Below are 26885 nucleotides of genomic sequence, written 5' to 3' on the forward strand. Positions count from 1 at the left end.
CACAAACTGTCTCATTATTTCCGCTCACATTTCATGTTAGCCATGGATGTAAATGATCATCGATGTCTCAGACATTTGAGTGAAATTTATTTGTTTAGCTACTGTGTTTATTCAGGTGAAAATGAACACTGTACGGTCCCAGTAAAGTATGTCAGACTGCAGTAGTCTGCTGTATCCTCTGCAACACAGCACTCTATAAAATTCTCTATAAAATTGGGAATTGATCCATTAAAACTGCTTTTAGAACAGTTTTTGTGGACGGTGTTGATGCCATTAACTGAACTGTGTAATTCTTGAAGTTAACTGTGTGTTTTATCAGACTTATTTGCATAAACTGACATATTTCTGAGTAAAACTAGACATGACTGATTTGTTCTTTTGATTGTCTTTCAGATCTATAATTTGCATGGATGTGCATCATTTCGAAAATGTGGTCTGAATTGTCCAACAGTTCATTATTTTCTGCTCTTCTAGATGATCCAGACAAGCCATCTATCCACACCTCATCTGCCAGGTATGTTTAACAAGATTTACATTGATGTTCATCATGTTGCAAAAAAAGAAAAGGACAAATAGATTTCATAATTACATTCAAAAGCTCTCCAATCTCAGTTATCCCTGTCCACCCTGGACAGGCGGATTTATGAAGCTTTGACTCTGAAGAGAGGCAACACTATATTTCTGCCTGGTTAGGCAGAATAGATCCTCATCAAATCGCTCTTTTTAAGACAATGTGCACGTGGGCGTATGGCTTTGGGCTTATTTGACAGCATCAAATGGATTTCAGAAGAAAGGAAATATCGTCGTTTATGAAATAATCCCCTCATAGTTATTTCATCCTTGCGCTGGTGTGCGTGCCGGCGTTTTGCGCCATTCCTCATTTCTTCATGTCCTTTTCTTCTTTTTATTTAGGCTGAATAGATGCAGACAGAGGAGGAGAGGAAGGAATAGATTTCAAAAAGGATGATGTTATACGTACTTTATCTAGATTAGACGTGTAGGAGCTATGAATTATAGCTGATGTCTCGGGTCAGTGTCTCTTATTGTGGTGGAGGAGACGAGGAGAAAGCCCCGTTTTTGGTTTTCTGTCTATACGTCTGTCTCTCACACATCTCCGTAGCTTGAAAAGGAGCCTGAGAGGTGTGTGTGAATGTGTGTAAATATCGTCGCTAACAAGATTACAGGCCGCGAGTGAGTGGATGGTGGAAAAGGAACATTTTGCACATGCTTCAAGAAGCTGTGTTTAAGAATAACACTCTCACACCCACACAAACCCAGCGCTTTCCAGAAACCAGGATCCTGCTTTCTTGTGGGTTTGTTAAACAGACCTCTTTGCTTGTTATTTAGCATGATTGGTCGGTGTGGTTATAACGTTTATTAGATGCTTTTAGCCAATCATTGTGAGCTAAAGTAGTGGAGTGTGGCTTTTCGAGTGGTTTATGGGGATGACGTAGACGCTAACAACTCTGCAACAGCAAATGTTGTTTAACTGCTAGTAGTGCTAGTCTATTTAGCCTTTCTTTCTAAACATTCCTCATTTTGTTGTGCATCAGAAATTATTATGTATTACATTTATCATCGTTGGGCATTTTTTTTCTGCAAAACCCAGTTATTTAAATTTCCACACGATCAGGAACTACACATGAGGCGGCGAAAGATTTTCTCACACAGATTTGGTATATGAAGAACAAAAAAGTTGCTTTGTTTGAAAGTGACTTCTGTGTGAGTTGTGCTTCATATAATGTTAGATTATTGTAAATGTAATTAACTTTTTGGGGATGTTCTAAATAAATTGTGTATTTTGTTTTATTTTTTTCAGTCATACTGAGACTATTTATTCACCCCGAAATGAAAATTCTATCATTAATTACCTCATGTCGTTCCCATAAGACCTTTGTTAATCTTTAGAACTCAAATTAAAGTGTTTTTGATCAAATCCGAGAGCTTTCTGATTCTGCATAGACAGCAATAAAACTGACACGTTCAAGGCCCAGAAAGGTAGTGAGGACATCATTAAAATAGTCCATGTGATATCAGTGGTTCAACTGTAATTTTACAAAGCTACTTTTTGACTCCTCTGTGTCAGTCTTTGATGCCCATTCAAAACACTACCACGATGCATCCATATGCATTCTTCTGATTCCACATGGACTATTTTAATGATGTCTTTACTACCTTTCTGTGCCTTAAACATTTCAGTTGTGTTGCTGTCTATGCAGGGTCAGATTTCATTTAAAATATCTTAATTTGCATCCTGAATATGAACAAAAGAAACATTTAACTCACTTTTAAACACATGCACAAAATGAACTATAAAATTCATTATGTTTCATGTTTTTCATTTATACAAACATTGCAAGTAGTTTTACTTTAATGAATCTGAATTAACAAAGTTTCTGTGTTTTAAATTTCTGCAGTTAAAGCCCAGACAAGGTGGTAGGCCTAAAACAGGATGTGGTGATGTGTCAAACAGGAAGTAAGCCTTGTTAGATACAATAATGTCACGTGGAATGGCTGTCTGTCTTCTCGTTTGACTCACAGACCTAAATGTTCCCCTTCTTTTTCTCCTCATAACGGTTTATGACAAAACAACATTGCCATTTCAAGATGCCGTTTTTAGATGAAAATGTTCCAAGAAACCTGTTGTGCGATGAACTGTTCTTGACCATTGGTATGGTTTGAAACAAAATATTTCAAGCTGTACCATCTGTGTTATAATATACTAAATTAACTATTATTATTTAATAATAGTTCATTTAGTTACCTATTATTGAATAATTTTGTTATTATTCAATAAGACAGGATCAAGGACATTATAAATTATTCAGATACAGTTACAGAAAATATTTATTTTGACTAAGCCTTTAATTTTTTTTAGAGGGGGATTTAATTCGAGGGGGTTTAATTAGAGGGGGATTTAATCTCGAACTAGTAGGCTCAGGAAGAGCTTCTTTCCTGAGGCTGTGACACTTCTGAATGCCGCACCACCTATCTAACCTGCACCTGCTCTTTTACTGCACTGGTCACAGTACTTTACATACATGTATTGCACTACTCATATTTTGCACAGACTGCACATGGTTAAATCCATTACACTATAAACTGTCTAAGTGGTTACTGTACAAGCACAGTAGACTATTTCTACAAAAAATCATTGCACTACTGTTATTTTGCATATAATAGATTGTTCAACAATACTTTGCACACTCATTCAACTGTATTTATTACCACTGTTCTCACGTTCCTGCTATTCATAATGTATATATAATCCTTCATTGCTCTGTTCATAATGTACATACAATATCTACATTGCATTCATATTTATACTCTGTATATACTCTGCTCAATATTGTATATAGCAACTCCACTGTACATTCTGTATATCATAGCTTTACTTACTCTGCACTTTTATGTATATAAAACACTATATTCTTGCACTTCTGGTTAGATGCTAACTGCATTTCATTAGCTCTGTACTTGTACTCTGCATAATGACAATAAAGTTGAATCTAATCTAATCTAATCTAATTCACATTTAAAAGCGTCTATATCTGGTATGTAGCCTAATAAATAATACAAATGAATGTCACTGATAGCACATGTACATCTTTTGCATTTACATCTGCAAGGCATGTTTTTATCTGAAATACATCTATTGGACGTTTCCTATCAGATTTCAAATAGACGTATATTAGATGTCTTTAAGATGTTTATGATTTAGAATGTACGTAAACCTGACATCTGAAAGACGTCTGACAGACATTTGTACTCAGCAGATGCTTTGCAGATTAATCGCAGACAAAATATATCTAAAAAAAAAATACGTTTTTGTTTACATAATATGTGTGTATACTATGCATATTTATTTTGTATATATAAATACAAACACATGCATGTGTATATATAAGAAAAACATTTTGTTTATATATTAAATATATTTGTATATAATATAAAAATATAAATGTATATACATGTAAATATTTTCAAAAATAGATATAGTGTTTGTGTGTATTTTATTTTATGCAAATAAAAACTCTTATTTTGGATGCGATTAACTGTTTGACAGCACCAGTATGGAGTAATTTGTTCACTTTTTTAATATGACTTTTAGCATTATTGTAATCATTATTGAACAATTAATTGTATATAGCTTTTAGATCTCGCATATTAGATGTCTTATTGTGTTGTTAGAATACAGTTGCATTTAATCTGTGTGGCATCTTAATTTAAACAAATCTAAACATTAGATAAATTCTTATACATACACAGTGAACAATGGGTATTGGGTGGACTAATGGTTCTGCAAAGTGTGCAAAAACATCCTTGACCTAAGTCATAACACTAGCTCTAACCTCCTTTTATTAGTTTTGCAGATCAGCACAGTATAGCCTACTTACTAAGTACAATGCAAGTAAGTCTAATACGAAGCATGACCGCGTAAAGCGTTATTGATAGGCCTATACTTACCTATTTTAACTGTTGAAAACAGTATGTCGTTTTCAATTCGTTGGCACTTTGTATCATAACACAGAGTTATAGAGGCCCGCCTCTATAAAAAAATCTCTTTAAAAAATTCACAAGGATCATAAAAGCGCCAGGTAGGCTATTCATTCTGCAGTGTCTACGGAAACGGTTGCATACGTTGAGTCGGATATTACACAGAAGAGGTTCGTATAGAGAGAGAGAGGCAGAGCTGGAGTGATTGTGAGGGGCGGAGGAAAGAGAGCCTGTTCTCAGCGCTTATCACACTCAGAGCAGTGCAGAGAGACAGTCGGAGTAACAGCGCTCACTCACTCACTCACTCACTCAATCAGCCGCGTTCTGTCCGAGCAAAGCCCGAGCCGCCCGAGCCTCAAGCATGGTCTCTATAATCTCAGACCTGGACCCTCTCAAGAGCTGGAACGTGTTAAGGTAAGACCTGAGCCGAACATGTGTCTCCATCTCGCCCGCGCTGAGGCACACGCTCTTCCCTCCGCTCGTCTCCAACATGAATGTTGTGAGAAGCGCGTACGTCTGCGTGTGCAATTTCAGCTCGAAAAAAAAGTGTGTGTGGGACTTTTTTTTTTTAGTTTCTTCTTGAGTCCGCACATATACTGTCATGTGTCTGACGCATGGAGTGTCTTATTAACCCCTTGTGCGACCAAACCCTCCCCCGAACGCACCGGGATTGAGGAGTCTTACCGGACCGGGCGCGTCTCAACTCATATGTGATGCGGGATGATGGTGCTGATGCTGAGAAGACGAAGTGCGCATCGCTGCGAGATTTATATAGAATACTTCATTTATCCACTTTGTCTATCGACTTGAGATTTTGGGCTGTTTCGTTTTCCCTTTTTGTCTCTTTTTAAACACCCCTTAGGATCTTGATATGGCACATGGTGTTGCGCATATCCGTCTAGTGCGCAAACAAATGCGCGGCTTTGAAGTTTCCTTCATCGTTTTACCTTAGTTTAAACACTGTTGGATATTTATCAAAACTGAGCTACCAAGGCTGAGCATTATAAACAGCTGACCCTAACCCTATAACCATTATCTTTAGAGATTTCTAGTTATTTTGAAACATCACAACTGCTTTTAAAAGTGCCTAAAATATTAAAAACGCTGCTCGCCATCGGGTTGAGACAGCCATTGTGTTAACTCAGTTTTTTTTGAGGAAGTATAGAAGGGCAACTGAAACCACAGAAAGCATGTCATGATGTCAAATCGTTCCGCATTAGTTTTCGGAAAGCTTTATGACCCTAAAATAAGGTTTGCATTCTATTTATATTAGCTTTTGCAAAAGTTATTTAGTATTTTTCTTATAATCTGTACAAAAAAATAAATAAAAAATACATATTTTAGTCAGTTGTTGAATGTTGAACTCCTCCTCAGATGTTTTGGATGCATAAATAAGAGGTTCAGTCAGAATTACTAATAGCACTTAAAAAGCGTTCATGAACATGTTTGTAATGAGGGTATGAAGCGAACTATAAATACTCTGGATCTTCATATATAGTTCAGGATTCTGGGTTGTTGTAAATTGGGGCGCCGCTGTATTCCACACTGAATTATGAAAATAGATCAAGGGTATAAAGATGACACGCTCTGCTCTCTCAGAAGAAGTGTTATTTTTGGTCAGTTATTTATGCCGATAAGCAGGTCAAGCTCAGATTGCACCGAAATGCATATACGCGTCCTCAAAACGTGTGCATGCCAAAACGCACATTCTGTGGATGTTTTTAAATGTGCGAATCCGATGTTGACACATACTAGAACGCACACACACGTACAGTCCTGTTTTAATAGCCTTACTGTGTAGGTGACAGACTACTGCTGCATTTAAGTAGACATTTCCCGATCGATGTAGCACTATTAGTCGGTATGTTCCTTTTCCTTCTCTCTGACTGACACTCACAATCACAGTTCCACCCCAGAGCCGTCCGGGGCATAATCTTCTGTTCAGAGCGGGAGAAATGGGGCTGATGGGGGATGTGTGATGGATCGCTATTTGTCTTTTTCTTCTTTATTAGTGTGGAGGCTCTGTATTAGCCAGAGGAGCAGCTGCCGGACTGCCTTAATAAAGACCAGCTTAAGTTTTCTTGTCTTTCTGTTGCATCTCTTTACGTTTCTCTTTTACTTATGTGACTCTATGGTACTCAGTGACATTCTTTACAGCCTAATGAAGCCACCAGACAACCCAGAAAACTGTTGTCTAATGTGTGTGTGTGTGTGTGTGTGTTACATCCGATTAACTTTCTCATTATCTCTCCTTTAGTTCAAACCCCTTTCTTCTGTCATTCTTTATTTGAGTAAAATCTGTGAAAACAGACTGAGAAAGCAGATAAAATAAATCCAGAAGTAACTTGGCTATCTATTAAGTTGATTTTTTGACGTGCTGCGCAAACAAAAACTCCGGCGTCTGCGTTTTCCTCAAGTTTCTACCGGATCGACGCCTCTGAACACCGCGCCGTCAGCTCGCAACAATTTCTGCCTTGTTCAAATACATCATCTTGGATTGCATCTGAATATGACGCATCGTAGTGATGTCACATTTTTCTTATGATCCGTGCAGTGGAAATTTCCGACGTGCTTCGTTTCTTTTTAGGGCTCAGCTCTCTGCGGGATCACTCTGTCATGATCCCACTTTTCCTTCAGAAGGGCTCGATGCATTTGTAACACGGATGTCGTTTGAATGACAGATTTGGAGATTGATTTCAGCTCCTTTTGCATTCAATGCATTTTTTTAATTCATTTATGTAATTTGCAACATGTAAATGTCATGCTAGGATAATAGTGTTCTATCTATCTATCTATCTATCTATCTATCTATCTATCTATCTATCTATCTATCTATCTATCTATCTATCTATCTATCTATATATCTATCTATCTATCTATGCCAGTCTCTACTTTGCTTTATGTTCATCTCTGCCTCTTATGTTTTTTAAATTTTCCCTAACTTTTGCGCAAATGTTTTGCGCGAAAATGAAGCCAAGAAATGCAACTCCATTCTGTCACTGCAAGCAACAAGAACAAAAATACCATGGAACTCATGTCCGCCCACACAGACACACACACACACACACACACAATGAGTCATAAGCACATGCATAATGTTCTAACACACACATACAGCCACACAACAGCCTCTCTGTCACGCTGACACACACACACTGAGTTCTGCGCGCTTCGGAAGGCAGGTTGAGTCGGTAATGAGAGGCAGCATGCTTATTAATACCACTTGATTACATTGAAAATTACTTTAAATAACAATGACAAGTTGTTGCCTTTATTGAATTAGCAGAGAGGCAGGAGGGGGAGATGATTTGATTAGAGGCATATTCAAACACGAGACTTGGTGTTCTTGTGCCTGATAGCAAGTAAACTTGGTTTCTCGTTGTCTTTTAACGTCTTTCTTTCCCTCATTTTAGCAGAGCGAGAAATCAACTTGTTTTTAGGCCAGAGAGAGAGAGAAAGAGTAGCGCTAGTAGAGAGGCAATGGAGTGGCAAGCATCCGTCTTTAGCAGTGGGTGACCTCTGACCTTTGCAGTGTTGGTTTTAATGAACGCTGTTAGCGGCAGCGGCTCTAAGTGTGTGTTTAAGCCTCTGCCCGGGACGCATCCGTAATTATCTGGCTGAGTGGATTTTGTGTGCGCGTGTGTGTGGGTGGGCGGATCATGCCGTTAGCCTGTCCCCTATCCCCGGCATTAGCGGCTGGCTGCAGACAGGGGCGCACAGATGGGCGACGCAGATGAACGGCATTCCATGCTGATCTCTGCACCTGTACCAGCCTCAGACGCACACTGCAGCGCACGTCACTCCTACCCAACAGGTCTGGGCACTGCGCTGCAACAACAAGAATAAGACCTTTATGTATCTAGAATAACTAACCTCCGTTATGTGTGTCTAGAGATTGATAGATAGATAGATAGATAGATAGATAGATAGATAGATAGATAGATAGATAGATAGATAGATAGATAGATAGATAGATAGGTAGATAGATAGATAGATAGATAGATAGATACAGGCAAAGATAGATAGAGAGACATACTGCATATAGATAGATAGATAGATAGATAGATAGATAGATAGATAGATAGATAGATAGATAGATAGATAGATAGATAGATAGATAGATAGATAGATAGATAGATAGATAGATAGATACAGGCAAAGATAGATAGAGAGACATACTGCATATAGATAGATAGATAGATAGATAGATAGATAGATAGATAGACAGACAGACAGACAGACAGACAGACAGACAGACAGACAGATAGATAGAGGCAAAGATAGAGAGACTCTGCATATAGATAGATAGATAGATAGATAGATAGATAGATAGATAGATAGATAGATAGATAGATAGATAGATAGATAGATAGAGACAAACAAAGATAGACAGAGAGAGATAGATAGACAGACAGACATAGATAGATAGATAGATAGATAGATAGATAGATAGATAGAGACGAACAAAGATAGACAGAGAGAGAGAGATAGATTGATAGACAGACAGACAGACAGACAGACAGAGATAGATAGATAGATAGATAGACAGACAGATAGATAGATAGATAGATAGACAGACAGACAGAGATAGATAGATAGATAGATATATAGATAGATAGATAGATAGATAGACAGACAGAGAGACAGACAGAGAGAGATAGATAGATAGATAGATAGATAGATAGATAGATAGATAGATAGATAGATAGATAGATAGACAGACAGACAGACAGACAGACAGACAGACAGACAGAGAGAGAGAGATAGATAGATAGATAGATAGATAGATAGATAGATAGATAGATAGATAGATAGATAGATAGATAGACAGACAGACAGACAGACAGACAGACAGACAGACAGACAGACAGACAGACAGACAGACAGATGATAGCTAGATAGACAGACAGACAGACTGACTGACTGACTGACTGACTGACTGACTGACTGACAGACAGACAGACAGATAGATAGATAGATAGTTTAGTCATAAAATGCTAATTAAAAAAATGTTAAAATGAAGTTAAAAATGTTCTAGTGAGTGTATATTTGTTTACTGGTTTAGTTGTGTACTCAGGTCTTGTGAAAGCTCGAGGTAATGAGGAAGAGGTGGAGGAAGCGATGTGGCAGTGCAGGCTGGAGGTGAAGACAACATTTGATGAGTGTGTGTGCTGGATCCAGTGTTCCGTATTATTGGCTCGAGTCAGTGCGGCGATGCACTGCCCTCCGCCGTCTAGTCAGTGTACCCATTATACTGTCTGTGTATGTGCATCTGTGTGTGTGACCAATATTGTTCCACAGGCTGACATTTTCGGAGCCTGCGTGATCTACCCAGATGGGTCTGCACCCCTTGAAGTTCAACCCCCCACCCCTCACACACACTCCCTACCTAGAGAACGTTATTACAATTATCAGTTCACCCATCACAATTACAGCTGAAGGAGAGAGAGAGACAGGGAAATGAATGCAGGCAGAACAATAGATGCTCGAAAGAATGAGACTGCGAGAGATAAAAGTGGAAAGAAGATGGATGGGGACAGAGAAATTGTACTACTTTTTTAAATAGATCCTCTGTTGTACTACTTTTTTTTTATATAAATCCTCTGTTGTACCCTCTTTGCCCCAAATAACAGTCTCCTTGAAACTCATCATCATCATACATTTCCTGTAAAAATAAAAATCTCTTAAATATCTTAATAGTTTTTCACAGACAGCCATGAGATTAATTGAAAAGCAATTTGAAACTCACTATTAACTAACTAATAACAATGACTTTTACTTCAATAAAATCATAATTACTGCTTATTAATAATTAATTAGGTAGTTAGGTTTAGGTATTGAGGACTCAACGTGAACTCAAATTGTATTTTATTTTTCATCAAGGTCCTAAAAAGATCTAAGCTAGGATTTCCACTTTAATACCTTCATACTTTCTCTACATCTTTTTTATAATAAGAAACTTATGTGAAAAAAACATATGAAATCTTTTTACATCTTCATCTCCTAAGCAATATAAGAGCAACCTTGGAGACATAGAATTTATTGGTGTGTCTTAATATGGCACTGTCGTATTTCTGGCTATTCTGAATTTTGTGTGTGTGTGTGTGTTTGTGCGAGACAAAGTAACAGATTTCTCCCCATTTGGCTGGTTGAGGAAATTGGGAAATGGTCACAGGATTTTAATGAGAATCTGAACGTGTGTGTGTGTGTGTGTGAGCAGTGCATTGTTTAAGCTGTAGGAGAGTGCAGGGCTCAGGACAGAGACTCTTTTCAGGCCGCACTGAATGTCCGTGATTAAAACTGGACTGAACGTCTGACTGTCTGAGAGAGAGACAGAGCCTATTGTCAACTCTCTCTCTCTCTCTCTCTCTCTCTCTCTCTCTCTCTCTCTCTCCCCCTCTCTCTCATTCTGTGTATGTAGGCAGTTTTCTATGATAAGTTTGAAATCCAGAGAGGCATATCAGTGCTGGTTTCCTCCTACGCTAGCTCTGAGAGAGGAGAATGTACTTCAGCTATGTTTGAGGAGAGCACTTCAGGAACCATTCATAGAGCTTTCTCACACACACACACACACACACACACACACAGAGGCATACACACATTTCTACCCATGTAGCTAGCACACGGATGTTTCACTTTGCTGTCAAATGTAGCACTGTCTCTCTTCTCACACTCAAACGTACACGCACATGCATCAACACACCACAGACTTCAATACATACTAAAACCCAACTGCTGAACAAATTTAGTTCAATCTGTTTTATTTTATTTATGAATGAGGACATTCTTAAATGTATCCATAGGGAGATTTGATCAGATTTGGGGTAAAAGTTAACAAGCTATTTTAGTATTTTGTTTAAAACAAGAGAGTTTTGATGCTTGCTAAATGCTAAAAGTCTAAATGACATTCATATGGCACACATTTTGAGTCCTGCATTGACCTTAACACTAAATTTGATTCAGAAAATGTTAATTTCAAGTTTTACAAAACAATCCAGTCAGATTCTGATCACATTGCCTCCTGTAAGTATGGCTACATAAACCCACAGACACTCTTTGCTATGCTAATCACAAGTTTGAGTGAAACTTTTAGTTTTAGCTTAGCATGTAGCCTCTGGGAACTTTGAATATTACATTATAAGTACGCTGGGGGAAATATATTTTGACACTTCTGGCTGCGTATGAACACACCATGCTGTTTATGTGCGAGTGTGTGTTGCTTTATAAAACTCCCGGTTAACAGTAGAGCAGGATTACTGTTGAACTGCCTGGATTCTGTAGCCTCATGCATATTTACAGAGAAACACTCATGTTCACTGCACTCCTTTATTGAAAAGAGCGAAGTGTCTTTCCAGATGCTTTGCTTTGGGAGAGAGAGATGGGACATACACGCAAGACGGAAACAATCTCTCTCTTTGGCCACACGCTGATATCATTTGTTATGATTTTACAGGACAGTTTTAAAAGGTTTGTGGGATTAAGCGCATTTGTGGGAAGACGATGACCTCTATTTTACTGTGACACACAGAAGTCGACATGTTCAAAACAAATAAATGAGGTAAATGAGATTGAAATTAATAGACAGGACAAATATAGAAAATACTTTTTTTTTTTACTGTTTTATTTACAGAACACTGTAGTACGTGACACACATGCTTAATGTATGTGTGTGTGTTTTTATTTTTTTGTGTGTGTGTGTGTGTGTGTGAAACAACTATAATGTTTCATGTCTCAAATCCTCATTTCAGAAGCTGGTGTGCTGCCATATAAACACCGATATTGCTTTGAGTTCACGTTTTACCGGAAGTGTTTTGTTCGTCTTCAGACTGACACCCTGATAGCTGAGCTAAGCTAAACATGCTAGCATCTAGTCTTTTTTTCCTCTCTTGTCTCTTTTTGTTCCCTTTTATCCTTCGTTGTTCTGCCTCGCTGGCTGTCTGTAAACTCCTCTATCCCTTAACCCCAGCAGAGAACACACTTTGTGTGTGTGTGAGTAGGTACAATGTTACATTAGCTAGCGCTCACACAGGAAGTTCTTGACTCCAGCTGTGTTGTGTGTGTGCTTAATCTTAATTGTAGCTGTCTGTCTGTACTGTGTCTTATGTTTCACTCCACTGCTGAGAGAAAAAACGGGCCTTATGCTTGTTAAAGGGATCACACACACATGCACACTGTCCCCTGGCATGGCCCAGTAACTTTCAGTCCGTCAAGATGAAAAAATCCAGCATGTGGTCCCGTGCAAGAGGCCAGTTATGTGTCTCTGTGTAAAAAAGATATATTAATACTAACTTTAGTTTTTTAATTATTACGAATAATTTAAATGTTATTGCTTTAATATTATGTTTTAGTATTAAAATATAATTTAATTGTTTAATTATACACACATGGTCCTATAGAAACGTTATACATGCATTATTAAAAATGCATATTTTTGTTATATTTGTTTGCACTAAAATCCCTTTATTTGGGAGGCAATATGTGGTTGCGGTTATCCCAAATAAGCGTGATCTGGTTATTATGCAACAAGACTAGAGTAGATTGAGTGTTATCAGTAATGGAACTATTTTTACTTGTCTTTCTGGTTAAAACTGAGACTTCAGTGAAAGTCGGAAGTGTGTGTGAGTGAGAAGGCAACTGTGTTTTGGCAGCTGTGCTAAGCTTAGGTTGCATGACGGTTAAGTGGAGTCTTAGGTCTGATTAAAGTCAGGCGACTGAACTCAGGCCATGTGTGTGTGTTTGTGGTGGCATACACTTAAACTTTCCTTTTTTTTCTGTTTCCACAGGAAGACAAGTGTGTCTGTTTCCTGTCTTCTCTAAGCTCTAATGAGCACGCTGCGTGCACACGCTCGCACACACACGCGCAGCTGGAATCTAGGCAACACCCTGCCATATTTTTACTCTTTAATTTCTGCTTCTCCGGTCTTCTGTGTTTTTCTCTCTTTGATATAATCCGTGTGTGTGTTTCCGTGGTTACGCTGGCTTAATGTCGTACTGATGTGACTGTATCAGCTACGCATGGCCAACCTCATCAACAAACTTTAGCAAAATATGTTTCTCTTCTTCCTGTCTTCGCCCCACTCTTTCCGCCTTTAATCTGTTCCCCCATAATTCTGCAGCAGCCCGGGGAGCTCTCGTTGTCTTCATCCCCAGGGGCCATCATCATCATCATTAGCATCAGCATCATCATAATAATTGTTATTGCTAAGAACTTGTAATGATTGAAACACATTTGTATGTGAGAGAGATACGTGTGTAAAATGGCCTTGGCAGTAGCTTCAGACGGCACGTCCAAGGACCATTCTCTAGCTGTCTGATGCATATAACACACAAAAATATCAAGCTTCAATTTGATTAGGTGATTTTAAGCAAATTCCTGTGAGTGAGTGTCAGGCTGGGTGGAATAGTAGGACAAATTCCTTGAGTAGAACTGGTTGCCGGATTTACAGCGTTATTCATTGTTATTTGTATTTTTTTTAAGGAAATATCCATTAGCACAGCTATTTTTCTATTTCTCCTACTGTATTCTAACAAATATCACACATTTTAGATTTTTTCTGCCCCTTTCATGTAAAACAGTGCTGTTGTTAGTTGCTTTACGGGGCATATTTGTACTCAAAATGGAGAGAATTCAACAAATGCAGGGCTTTAGAGAGAATTATCTTCGACTCAAAACACCTCAAAACAATATTTTTGAGATACAAAAAAAATAAAAATCGAGGTTAGCTCGAGGTCAAACTGAATTTTCCAGTAATATTGAATATATCCTTATATAGTAAACTGTAGGGACAGCTATTTGTAGTGGAGTCTAAAACTACAGTGAACATTATCGAGTGGACTTATTCAGTCCCAAGAGTGTACAACCGAAGTAGCTTCTACTCTGCTCCTGGATATACCCATATTCCTGAACATTTCTTTCTAACCTGCTTAAAAAAAAAAAAAATGATTTTCATACAACCCTGAAAGCTTTGATTAGCTGGTTCGAGAGTGTTTGATTGAAGTTAGAGGTAATCTCTGCAGCTTTCCAGGAACAGGGTTCAAGACCTCTGTGCAAGAGAATACCCGTGCACTGGATTGTGCCAAAAGAATTCCAGAAGATGTCTGCAGCCTAATAAATGAGGGTACGGGGTGATTTCAGACACAGCCCCGTGATTACCTTGTTGTTTTTGAGAAGATTTGGAGACTCTAAACTCTGCAGGGCGGTGGATCTTGAGGGCCAGAGTTGAGAAACCATGAACTGATCAAAGAAAAAGATGGAAAATTCCAACAAAAACAACAGAAGACTGGCAGATGCAACAAAAAAATTGATGAATTAGGTGGTCAGAAGATATTCTAATGTGTGCAACTTGAGTATGAAAGAGTTTAAAGACGACAACTCTGTACTGAGTGCTGCAGGTAAAGTAAAACATCAGTCAAGCATGTCAAACGTGTCCCTACAAGTTTATGGTCAGTGAAGTACAGTACACTCAGAAAGACATTACAGCAAGTGGATTAACAAATCATTCCCCAGGCTTAAGTGGTCCTTCTAATCCAGAACGAGCAATGTGGACCAGAATCTATACCGATAGTAAAAATCCTGGCTCTGAACGACTCCATAGGTGGAAACAGGACTGTTTACCTTGTCATTTTCAATTTTCACCAGTCAATTGTTTATACCTTTCTACCACCACTAGCAAACAATCAAAAACCCTCCGCAGCATATGCACAAGCCTTTGCCAACATTCTGCCAGCAGTCTTGCCAAAACTCAGATAACACCACTGATTCAGTCTTCTCCACGGTTGCCAACGGTTCCCTCTCTGTGCTTCCAAGAGCTGGTTAAGTGTGAACACATCTGCGTTCACACACCCTTGTACCCCCATCACTGCACAGTTATGCACAGCAAGTGCCCTTCTTTCCTGTTAATGCCTTCCCAGACATCCCCATAAAAATTACGAGCAGAAACACATTACTGGCAGCGCGCCCCATGTCTGCGTTTATTAGCCTATCAGGCTGGGTTTATATCTGATCATGCCTAATGTTCTAATGAGATCTCTTTATAGCCAATCAGAAGCACATCTCTTATGTGGCAATGGCCTGATCAAATTTATGGTCAATAACCAGCCTTTTAACGATGATGAGATGTGGAGTGAGGGATAAAAACGGATTTATTCCTTCACTATTTGCTTTCAGATATGGGGACATCAGAGTGTGTAGCGGCTAGGTGCTCGGTCGGATGGTTTCCGGCCCTCTCCGAGGGCTAACGCACTGACCTGCATGCCCAGAGTGAAGCCTCTTATCTGAGTCAGAGAGAGTGAGACGGCCTCAAGAGGCTGGACATTACCAGGCCTTCTCGGATCCTAATTATGGGGGGAAGGTGTGGAATGAAAGTGGAAAGCCACAGAGGCACCGAACCAGACCCCTTGAGTCCCATTACAATTACTGCTACGAGGCGCACACACACACACGCACAACAACAACAACAAGCATACACAACCCTTTCGCCCTGACATGCTCATGCACACATCGAATCACAGCACGTTTCTACACTCTCATTCTCTCTTGTAATTGCAATAGCGTTGACGCCCGCTCCCCCGTGGCCTAAGCAGTGCACTTCCATCTTTTCTGATAGTCGACGATGCACACACCTCTCGAATTCTCTTTTTCACATGCACGTTTGAGAAGACTGAATTTGTCCAGTGTGCTTTGCCACACACACATAATCTCTTGTGTTCCGGAAGGGGGTTCAGTAAGAGGGAAAACAGATGGAGAACTAACCTTGGATGACATCATAGCATTTGCCAAGCAACACGTCCAAACCTGCATAGCCACAATGACCTACATACACAGAGACATACACGTACATCTAAAGACCAGGTGACAATTGTTTCTTTGCCATTGCTCATAATGACCTGATCTCCAGCATGACACGCTGACCTAAAGAAAAGGTGTGTGAGAATGAAAGAATGAAAGGAGTGGATAAACAGAAAGGTTTGTGTAATCACTATCATGCATGTACTGTGTCGTGTTACTTTCAGGGACAAGAACTCAAGGGCTCTACAGTTTGTGTGTGCATTTAATGGCCATGAAAATCCATTTCTGTTTACAATATCAGTCGCATACGCAACACACACTCAACAACAATGTATGTGTGTGTCTGCACATGGACAATTTTCCATAGGAATTCTATCAGAACAAAGGTAAACCATATTTTCCCATTAGAATGTGAAATTGGGGTGGGGCATATTGATGGGTTCCTTTTGTAAAGTCAAATTGCATTTATTTCATATACACATTTCAAAGTTTGTATTATTAATCAAAGCAATGAAGACACATTAAAAGTGAATAAATTCCAGCCAATTCTTTCTCCGACAATTAATGCTAGGGGAAAAAAAATGTAAATACATACAAGCATAAGCATAACTAGAGGTGTTTGGCAGTAAATAACCAAAGAAGTAGTGCTGTACTAACTACATTTTCCAGGTGCATGGCAGCTCCACTATCTTTAGTAACTTAGGTCGTACTTTTTTCACAAGGGTAATTTGAATTTTCTTCAGATTATGAGTAGCTTGCAGTTTGTGATGCTACAGTTTCAAAGTAGCTTCCCCAACACTTCCAAAAACACTTTTGAATTGCAACTTGTTTTTGCCAGTCGAAGACAGGTGGTATTTATACTTTAGGGAAATGGTATGTTAACATTCCGGAGAGCATTTTTTATTAGACAAAAGTACACAGCAAAAGATGAGTCATCAGTATTTTGATCATAATAAAACTTCATTTTTAGATGTATAGTAGTATATTAGCCTCAAAGGTAGCGGACTAGACTCAAAGCTACACAAATCTTGATTTTATAGGATCTTTAAAGACGGTTTGGACATGAATAATTAAAGGATTATGTTAAGAGTGAGATGTTAAGATTTCAGCTTATAAACAACTGGATTTCCCACACACCCCCAGCAGAGCACTGTATTAGATTCCTTTATCCCTGTGCGTCCAAAAGTGTGTGTAAGAATGTGCATCCGCATATGTGCATGTGTGTATGTCCGCTGGCACACCGTTCTCTTAGCTGACACACTCCTTTCATCTCTCTGTTTGAAAGAAGACAGAGAGGGCAAGCATCCGTGTGGTGCTTAGGATGTGGATGTGTGTTCGCAATTTCAGTACATTCTCATGTTAGGCCCAAAGCACCCTCATTAATTCCTTTGATGCCGTCTGATTGGCCGGGCATTACTAAGTCGCATTAAGAAATGTATTTCCTCGCTTTTACTTAATGATGCCTTTCCAGCCACTGCAATTAAACAGGGCTGTGTGTGCGTCTTTATATATCGGTTTGTGTGGGCATGTTTGTGTGTTTAGGTGCTCTTAAGTGCAACGGAAAACTAGTTAGACTACAAAGTGTCTAACCGTCGGCAGAAAATTGCCCTCTGATAAGTGCGGACCCTTTTAATAGGTCTGAAACTAATGGAATATGTTTCTGCAACATTGGCGGAATATTTTCGGCATGATAAACTCATTTGCCAGTTTTGCCATAAGGCATTTAGTTATTTGATGGACATTTAATGATATGGTTCGATTTAATTTCACTCTTTATCTCTGTATTTACTCCACAAATACCCAAGTGTCAGCGGCGCCCCCAAGTTTATGATATAAGTTGGTTGAAAATGGAAAATGAATGTTAGCTATGGACAAGGACATTTTATTTCCACAGTAGTGTGTTTTTCAAAATCTAAACTCATGGCAATTCGTACATATTTTACTCATAAAATATGTATTATTTGTGAAAAATCTTTAAATGATAGGAATTCGTACGAAGTGCTACCCCAACACCGCACTAAACATACACCTCACAGAAATCGTACAAATTAGCCACCACGTAAAATATGTACGATTGGTAATGAGATAGTGCTGGTATTCGTGTGTGTGTGTGTGTGTGTGTGTGTTTCAGGTAAACTTGCCCCTAAACGGGCCAAAAAAACAAAAACAAAAAACAAGCTGTGGTCAGTCATTTAACATGTTAGTCAGATATCTGTTTCCTGTCTGAGTGGGCATATGTTGGCCAGAAGAAGCTGCAAAGTAGACCAGCCTTTATTCCTATAGTCCAAAGGATATGAGATTGTGTTCTTATTCTTACGAATAGCTCATTAGACAGCTTTCTCACATAAACAAACGCATACTACAAACTACTTTGTCTATAGCGAGACGCATTCCTGCATTCTCATGTGTACATTTTATACATGCGTACACATGTTCTCCAACACGTCGGACACACAGACGGGGAGACACACTTGTTGTAACACATGCTGACACAAATCATGTTCTGTCTATGTGAATATGCGTCTGTGTGCGAGTTACACAGGGACGCTGTAACATTTGGTTTCAGTCGGGTCTCATGTGACCTTTAAAACCACAGATGCCACAATCCATCCTATCACTTCACTTTATGGACGTGTTCAGTGTCTAATGCTTCTGCAGAGATCTGCAAGCACAATCTTAATATTAATAAGTGTTGGTTCTTAATTATTTAAAAAGTTTTAATTGTAAAATGTAATTACATTTACATTTTATTCACATTATATTACCATTGTACATCTAATAGTGCCATGACATAAAAATTGTGTGTGTGTGCGTGTGTTATTACCGTAGGGACAACTTGTGCTTTTAAGAGTAGGGCTTATTTTTCTGCAATAGAGTATTGTTGCTGCAATATATATAGATATATTTTTGTCAGAACACTTGGCGGCTGATATAACATAGTGTTTATCGCCGTGTAGGGGGATTGTGGGTGTGTGTGTGGGTGAAAGGGGGCTTAAACAAGTCTGGGGAAATTTATGAGTGTGTCATGAGTTTAGGGCTTTCAAACTCTATCAGAGAGGAAAGCAGATAGCCACAACGCAGCTGGAGTTTAACACCACTGTAAATTTTCTCTGACAGAATTCATCCCTCCAATCTTCCTACAGAGTCGGGCGGTCACCTGATCTCGACAGAGGCATGTGACCTCTAAAGCTGTACTGTAGATGTGTTCAAGATGTGTGTATGTGTGTGTGAGGGGATGTTTGTGTCTCAATGTCTGTAACATGAGAGGGGGGACCTCTTTTTCCCAGATTTCTTTATTTTGTTGTCATAGTAATAACAAAAACATTGGGCCGCTCATGCCCAGAGCTAAGTGTCGTCACTCCGGTCGACTTAATAACGCCATTACTAAGATCATTACAGCCTTTGTTGTGTGTATATGAGAGTCTGAAACAAAATGTTCACTTAACATGGTAGACTGAACAAATGTAACACACTCAATAAGAAAATTTGGATTCGTTAAGGTGCTAAGTATAATAATTTGGTTGTACCTTCAACCGTTTTCAAATAAAGGTGGTATTGGAGATGTACTGGTAAATGTGTATGCTAATGTAAGAAACACTCAAATAAGAAACAAAAGCATAGTCATTCCTTAAAAAAAAACTGTTTTCCATGTGAATTAAAAGGTTCTGTATAACTTCTTACCAGAGTAAGCAAAATACACACGCCTACATCTACACACTCAAACACACATATGTTCCTCTCAAATGAGAACAAATTTCTGGGCGTATAATCAGATCTTTATTCCCCTAGCCCTTAACACGGCCATTTCAATAACAACACACTGTTAGGGCTAACGCCATTGTTTCCGGTCACCATCCCGAGAGCTTAGTCTGCTAACTTGATTTAGAAATGATCCAGTGAACTTCAGACACAGGTAGAAACCAGTTGTTACATTCTGTTGACAACACTGGATTTGTTTTCTTGACAGTCCAGTTGAGTATTATGAGATTTATTATAATTACGGTTACTCTTTATTTTACAGTACGTGTACTTACATGTACTTATAGTGTATTTATCTAAGAAAGTTCTGGTAATACAAGGTAACTACATGGGGTAGGGTTAGGTTCAGGGTTAGTACCTAGTTATTACATAGTTATTGTAATTACTATAATAAGTACATAGTATGTACATGAGGAACAGGACTGTAAAATAAAGTGCTGCCATAATTACAATGAAAACTGCTGTGTTTCGGACATAGTCCGTTTTTTCGCTGATTCATGAGAATGCACAAGTGTAGGTTTCCCAACTGGAAAATCCAACTAAAGCCAGCTGAAACACAATGTGAATCACAGTTTGCAAGCTATTTTATCATAATATAGTATATTTTCATGCAACTTCTGATAGTCAATATGGTATTGAATTTGACTGAATGATTAAAAAAAGTAAGCCAAACTTGAATATGAGTTTTATTGAATTTAGCAATGGTTAAAGGTACCTGGTTATTGGTTAGCATTATACAGTAGGCCACGTCGTCCAAGTGTCAACAGAAGAAAATATCAACACAATACATTTTGATTGAACCAACAAATTGCTCATGTTAAGCACACTTGTGCAGTAAATATATGTTCAGTTTTAACAATGGTAGATGGTGTTATATATTGTTGTTTTTTTGTTTTTTTGTTTTGTAGGTCCAAGCAGGTTTAGGTGGATCACCAACTGGAGTAGCTGGTTGAGAGTTTGATAAATACAACAATACACCATCTATCTACCGTATTCTAAATCTAGTTGAATGTCATAATCTGCATTTCCAGTAGCAATTTCCAGTTATCTCAGAGCAGAAGAGAAATGCAAAAGCTACAAGACAGGAAGAGGAGCAGGGCATTAGGTCAGGTTGACAAAAGAAAAGCCTAAACGAACCCAAAGAAAACATGTGCGAAGCCATATAAAAAAAATCTAACAAAAAAAAAAAATCAATAAAATATGACATCTGACAAATATTTAACACTCTTTCTTCAATTTTTGGTCTTCAAACTCTCCCTGACAAGAGAAAAGAGCAATCAGTGCTTTACACTAACATGATTTGGTCCTTCTGGGCCCCCAAGGGCCAGCGAAGGAATCCTTGGGTGAAGGCATTAAAGTCATTACAGGGCATTGTGTTTCTGTCTCCTTCATTAACTTCTCCCAGAGCCATGCAGATCGGCCTGAACACAAGCACCCCGACCCCATCTGTCTGAAATGTGATCTGGCTTATGAAATCTGCAGCCTACGGCAGCTGTGCAATCACATTACATCCGCGAGATTAAAAATATATTGAATTTTTTTTCCACTCGCTCCTCGCGCTCTTGCCCTGATTTTGTTCAGCCCAACGATGTGTTTCCAGTTTTCTTGCTGCCTAGCTTTCGTTAACTTTCTCTCTGATGTTCTGCATTCTTCTGGATATCCTCTTCTGTTTCCCCTACCGGCTAACTGCCTCAAAGGAATCATTTGGAAAATTCTGTCATGTACTCGCCCTCATGTACCGTTCCCAAGCCTTTTTTTTCCCCTTTGAACACAAAAAGAGATGTTTTTCAGAAAGTCCAAGCTACTTGTTTTCATTCAATAAAAGTGGACTGCGAACAGTGGCTGTCAAGCTCCAAACAGCACTATAAAAGTGGCCATATGACTCTTGGCTCTTGTCTTCTAAAGCTCACAAAAATAATAATAATAATAATAATTTTGTTATGCATAATTTTACTCCTAAACCTAGTGCATTCCTAAAATGTGACTGATTTTACCAGGTATATATTGTTCTGGATGTCTTTTTTTAGTCTTGGTCCAGCATATCTACAACCAAAGTGATTTTAGGGTTAGTGAACAATATAGCTAGGGCAAAAGTGTACAATTCTGGTACATATTGCGGCAATTCAGAATTCAAAGATCCGGGGACTGTCGCTAAAATGTATGCCCTACACCAAACCCAACCCTAAACCTATCCGATAGTGTTAACAAATGCAAAACTGATATAAAAACGCATTTGTTGATGTCGTTTCAATTAACTTATACGCAGATTTGAACAGCTTTGTCGAACTGCAGTTACATGGGATTCGAACGGAGCTCCTCACCTCTGAAGTCCATATCCGAACTCCGTGAGCTACCGAACAAACCTAACGCCTCTGAAAACCCATAGATATAAAGCTGGATATATGCGATATTAATGTTCAGAAGCATCAGTTTTCAAATCTCCCAGCATATTAATATTGTTTTGAAGTCGCGACATGATATTCTTTAAGTAATTCTGCGAAAAATACGCTTTATTAATTGAAACTCTGTATATTTGTGTGAAAAGGAATAAAAGCTGTCAGAGTTTTACTGCCTCTAGGGTTCATTTATTTTGGAAACTGCATTGAAACGTACTTATTGGTACGTATTTCGTGTCATGTATGCCATGAGCCCGGGTAGGTAAAAAGTAATAAGATCATTCCTCAGTGTACTATAACCACAAAGAAACACGTCATATGTGGCCGCACTGAAGTAAAAACATCCCAGCAGTGGCTCTGCATGCTGCTTCGGTAAAAATGCGTGCCTACGCCTCCTTCCTTTAAATATAATGTCTAGTGGAGTGGTTGTGATATATACGGTAGTACATAATCCTACCAAAATCTGTTCTCATGAATAGTTTATTTGCATAACATCAGCTAGTGGAAGCATTTAGCAATACTTTATTCAAAATTTCCAAAATATCGCTAAAGTTTTGTATCGGTAATGGTAATGCAGCCACTGTCCCACGATATCTATTCAGGTGTTTCGGGGCAGGCATGGTAAATGCTGGCCCTCGTGGAGCAGGATTGAACACACATCTTGTAGGGTTCAATCCTGTTGTTGATCCATGAACTTGTTATGCCCTACTTGGGAAAGCAGGTTGCATACATCTGGTGTATAAAGCCCTAGCTGAAACACCAACTTTGAGATGTATGGGAATGCTAATGAATATCTTTCTCTAGGAATTCTTTGAACAATGACAGAAGAGGTGCATGTTAGAAACCAGTTCAAGACAGTCATTATTTTGGCAGTTCTGTTCAGTGCTGCTGGTGAAATACACATCCTGTAGCTGTAAATCCGAATTCTCGCCGAGTAGAAGGGTAAACCTATGTGTAAACTCATGTTTATTTTTCTTTCACTCCGTCATCCGCCTGTCATCTCCGATCTCCACCTGTTGTTCAGATGATGATGTTTACCATGTGTATGTTGTCTTTCAGTGCGAGGTACCAACAGTGGTAGCAGACACAAATTCACACATGTGTCGTCACTTGCAGTTTGGGTCTTGGGGGAACAGGGTGATGGCAATTGCATGTAGCGATGCTGATAGGATATGACGTGTGTGTGTGTGTGTAGGTGTCTGTGTGTGTGTGTGTTTGAGACAAAGCTCGATATGGATTGCCAATTACTGTCCAGTGCAGGAGAGGACAGCCATCACCTCATTCTTTCCTGATGCTGTCACCACAACGACCAGACAGAAATCTGCTCCCACTGGGAGTTATTACTACAGCACTCTACAACACACACACACACACATATCAAATCCACAACAGTGCACACACAGAGACACACAAACACCTCCTTAAGACCTCCCAGCTGCTTAGCAAAACCATCGTGATGAGTCTCGCTCACATTGTCCGGTCAATTTGCTGGAGTATGTTGACATTTTTCCGAGCTATTAAAATTTGAACATTAAGTTAAGGTCCACTTTAAGACAAACTTAATAGGCACGTAGTGAAAACTGAACTTTCAGAGCTTATAGATTTGCTCTTTTAATGGCTTAAATGAAATGTCACTTGCTTTATTTTGCACTGTGGTTTGTTTTATCCCTAAGCCACTTGAACAAAGGCTACGGTCCAATACGCATCCCAATACACTCAAACCGAAAACGAGCAGTTCAAATACCAAGTACATGAATAAACCACAACTGTACATTCTAATTTATTTGTATTTCACGATCATTTTGCTTAATTAAAAAGTGTGCAGAAAGGCATGACGGCAGCACCTGTTCCTGTCGTTTACTAAGATTGGTTGCTTGCTAGGTAGGACAGCAATCTCTGCTGTGTATAACATGAGGCTTATTATTTAAAACAATGTTTAAGGGGTATAGGAGCAAAAAAAAAGAAACCATAATAATAAATAAGAAAAGTGAAAAAAAGTGTATTTTATGAGGATACTGAAATCCAATGACAAAAGAGAATGTTACACACTACACAAAATGGCAATATAAATACAATTTGAACAATTTTACATGCATAGTATTTTTTTTCATTAATCTATAATGTGTAATCACATGCAAGTTCATCCAAATTTTTAAATGTGAATGCTATTTTTAGTCCCACTTTATATTAAGTGGTCTTGACTACTATGCACTTACATTTAAATTAATAATTTATACAATGCATTTATTGTTTATATACATGTTTTTACATTGTAATTATATTTGAAAAGATACCTGCATATAATAAGATATGCAATTAGTTTCTGTAATTACATTTGTCTTAACCCACCCTTAAACCTACCCACCAACCACCAAACCTGTCCCTAGCCCCACCTCAACTACAGCAGAGGTGTTTTGCAACACAATATTTAAACAAACCCATTATACTTTTTTTTTTTTTTTGAAGTACATACTATAGTAGTTAAGGCCACTTAATATAATTTACTAGTTTGCAAATGTAATAGAAATTACGTACTATTAAATTGCAGTTTCATGGGGGGGGGGGGGGGGGGCGGTGAAATGCTCATTTTCACTAAATCTCCTGTTAATCTTGAGTACCTATAGAGTAGTACTGCATCCTTCATAACTCCAAAAAGTCGGTAGCACTTTATTTTACAGTCCTGTTCCTCATGTACATACTGTATACTTATTATAGTAATTACAATAACTATGTAATAACTAGGCACTAACCCTGAACCTACCCCTAAACCTAACCTTACCCCATGTAGTTACCATGTATTACCAGAACTTTCTTAGATAAATGCACTATAAGTACACTACAAGTACATGTTAGTACACGTACTGTAAAATAAAGTGCAACCAAAAAGTCTTTAGTTTTATTATATTTATAAGAGAAAGATAGTCTGTACCGTTTTTTTTTCCGGAAAAACACGAGCGGCTAGAGGCTTAACGTGTGGGTGGAGCTAAAGAATCACGAGCGCGAGTAGGCTTTTGCATTGAGAGGAAAAAAACATCATCCAAAACAAACCTTTGCTAACAGTCAGATTCACTCTATGCAGTATGTATTGAAACTGTATATATTTGCTTAGCGGTTTTGGAAAATGACTAAGTTCCACTTTATGTCGTCTGCTTCAATTCTGCTCCATCTAATGTCACACAGACCCATACTCGAAAAAAACTTTCCGAAACTTGTGACAAACCGGAAGGAGTTATTTTTATATATATAGTATTTTTAATAGCATGGGAATCCAACTCTTTAACAATGTAAAAAACTCAGTATGCATGAAACAGCATTTCACCCCCCCTTTAAGTAAAAATAATTTGCAGTTAGATTTTACATTTACATTGAAATTTTAGTTGACAGGTTAAGCAAGCAATTAGGGAAGCCAATTTTCAGGTTTAATTCTATATGAGATAGATTTGCCTAGTCTAGATTTACCACTAAAGGAAGTTTATATTTACAGATACAGCACCTGTACTGAGGTTCCTCTTTGCCTGTGGGGTGAACCGTGGTGTTTGGATCAGTTTTCTCATGAATACTTTACAATACAGATCACCGCTGATGTAGAAAATCTGACCCCAGATCAGCGTGAGTTTTAAAGAAGTGTTAGCAGTGGTAAAGGGAAGTGAGTGTTGGCTGTAGACCCGAGATAAGCTGTGATAAGACGCGGCTACACACATTGTCAGTTATGTCTTAGAGTTGTTGTGCCAAAATTCATTGAACCGTGATGTAAACTTTCCCAAGGGTGAGCATTCCTGCATGTGTGTGAGCGTGCTTATCTAAAGCCATCTCCATCTGAAGAGGCAGATATCTTCAGTTCTACCTGCAGTAGTTCTGTTCAGACCATGTGCATGTGTAACAAAGTGTATTTGTGTGTGTGTGAGGGTAAGGAGAGGTGTTTGTTTCATTTGCATTATTGTGTGCTGAAGTGTACAATGCAAAAACTAAGGTTTATGCACTAGTTCACTAGATACACATGCACAGAAAACAGAAAGGAAAACACTGTATAAGTGACACCAAGGTTATAGGTTCAAACTCAGGGAACAGATATTCAAATGAGTCTTGAATGCACTGTAAGTCACTTTGGCCTTAAAAATGTATATAAAGATGTTTCAAATGTGTTCTGTAGTTAATGTGTGCCTACGTGGTTTCTGTGCAACCCTAATTTGCGTTACCAAGGTTATGGGTTCAAATCCCATTCCTACACATACTGATGAAAAGCATATGTTGCTTGCACTTTAAGTCAGTTTGGTCTTCCGACTGTACATAAATATGCATGTAAACCTGGTGGGTAGTGTGTGTATGCGTGAAACTTGGTTTCTGTGTAGGCGGTCCTAGTTTGAATCTGTCTGCAAAGGTCAATCTCACAAAAACATGTCTGGAACATATTTCTCCCCATATTTCACTCGCTTGTTGGTAATGAC

At 38.6% G+C, this 26885-nt stretch overlaps 1 protein-coding gene across 1 annotated transcript in view; it reads left to right on the forward strand.

The window, feature by feature from the left end:
* Positions 1 to 4652: 4652 nt before the first annotated feature.
* Positions 4653 to 26885, forward strand: part of LOC113061565 (CUGBP Elav-like family member 2) — a 138752-nt gene continuing 116519 nt past the window's right edge. The window contains exon 1 of the mRNA XM_026230819.1: positions 4653 to 4911. Coding sequence (XP_026086604.1) covers positions 4859 to 4911 — 53 coding nt within the window. The 5' untranslated portion in view covers positions 4653 to 4858. The remainder of the gene's footprint in view (positions 4912 to 26885) is intronic.

The sequence above is a fragment of the Carassius auratus genome, chromosome 4 (genome assembly GCF_003368295.1).
Source record: "Carassius auratus strain Wakin chromosome 4, ASM336829v1, whole genome shotgun sequence".
NCBI classification, from domain to species: domain Eukaryota; kingdom Metazoa; phylum Chordata; class Actinopteri; order Cypriniformes; family Cyprinidae; genus Carassius; species Carassius auratus.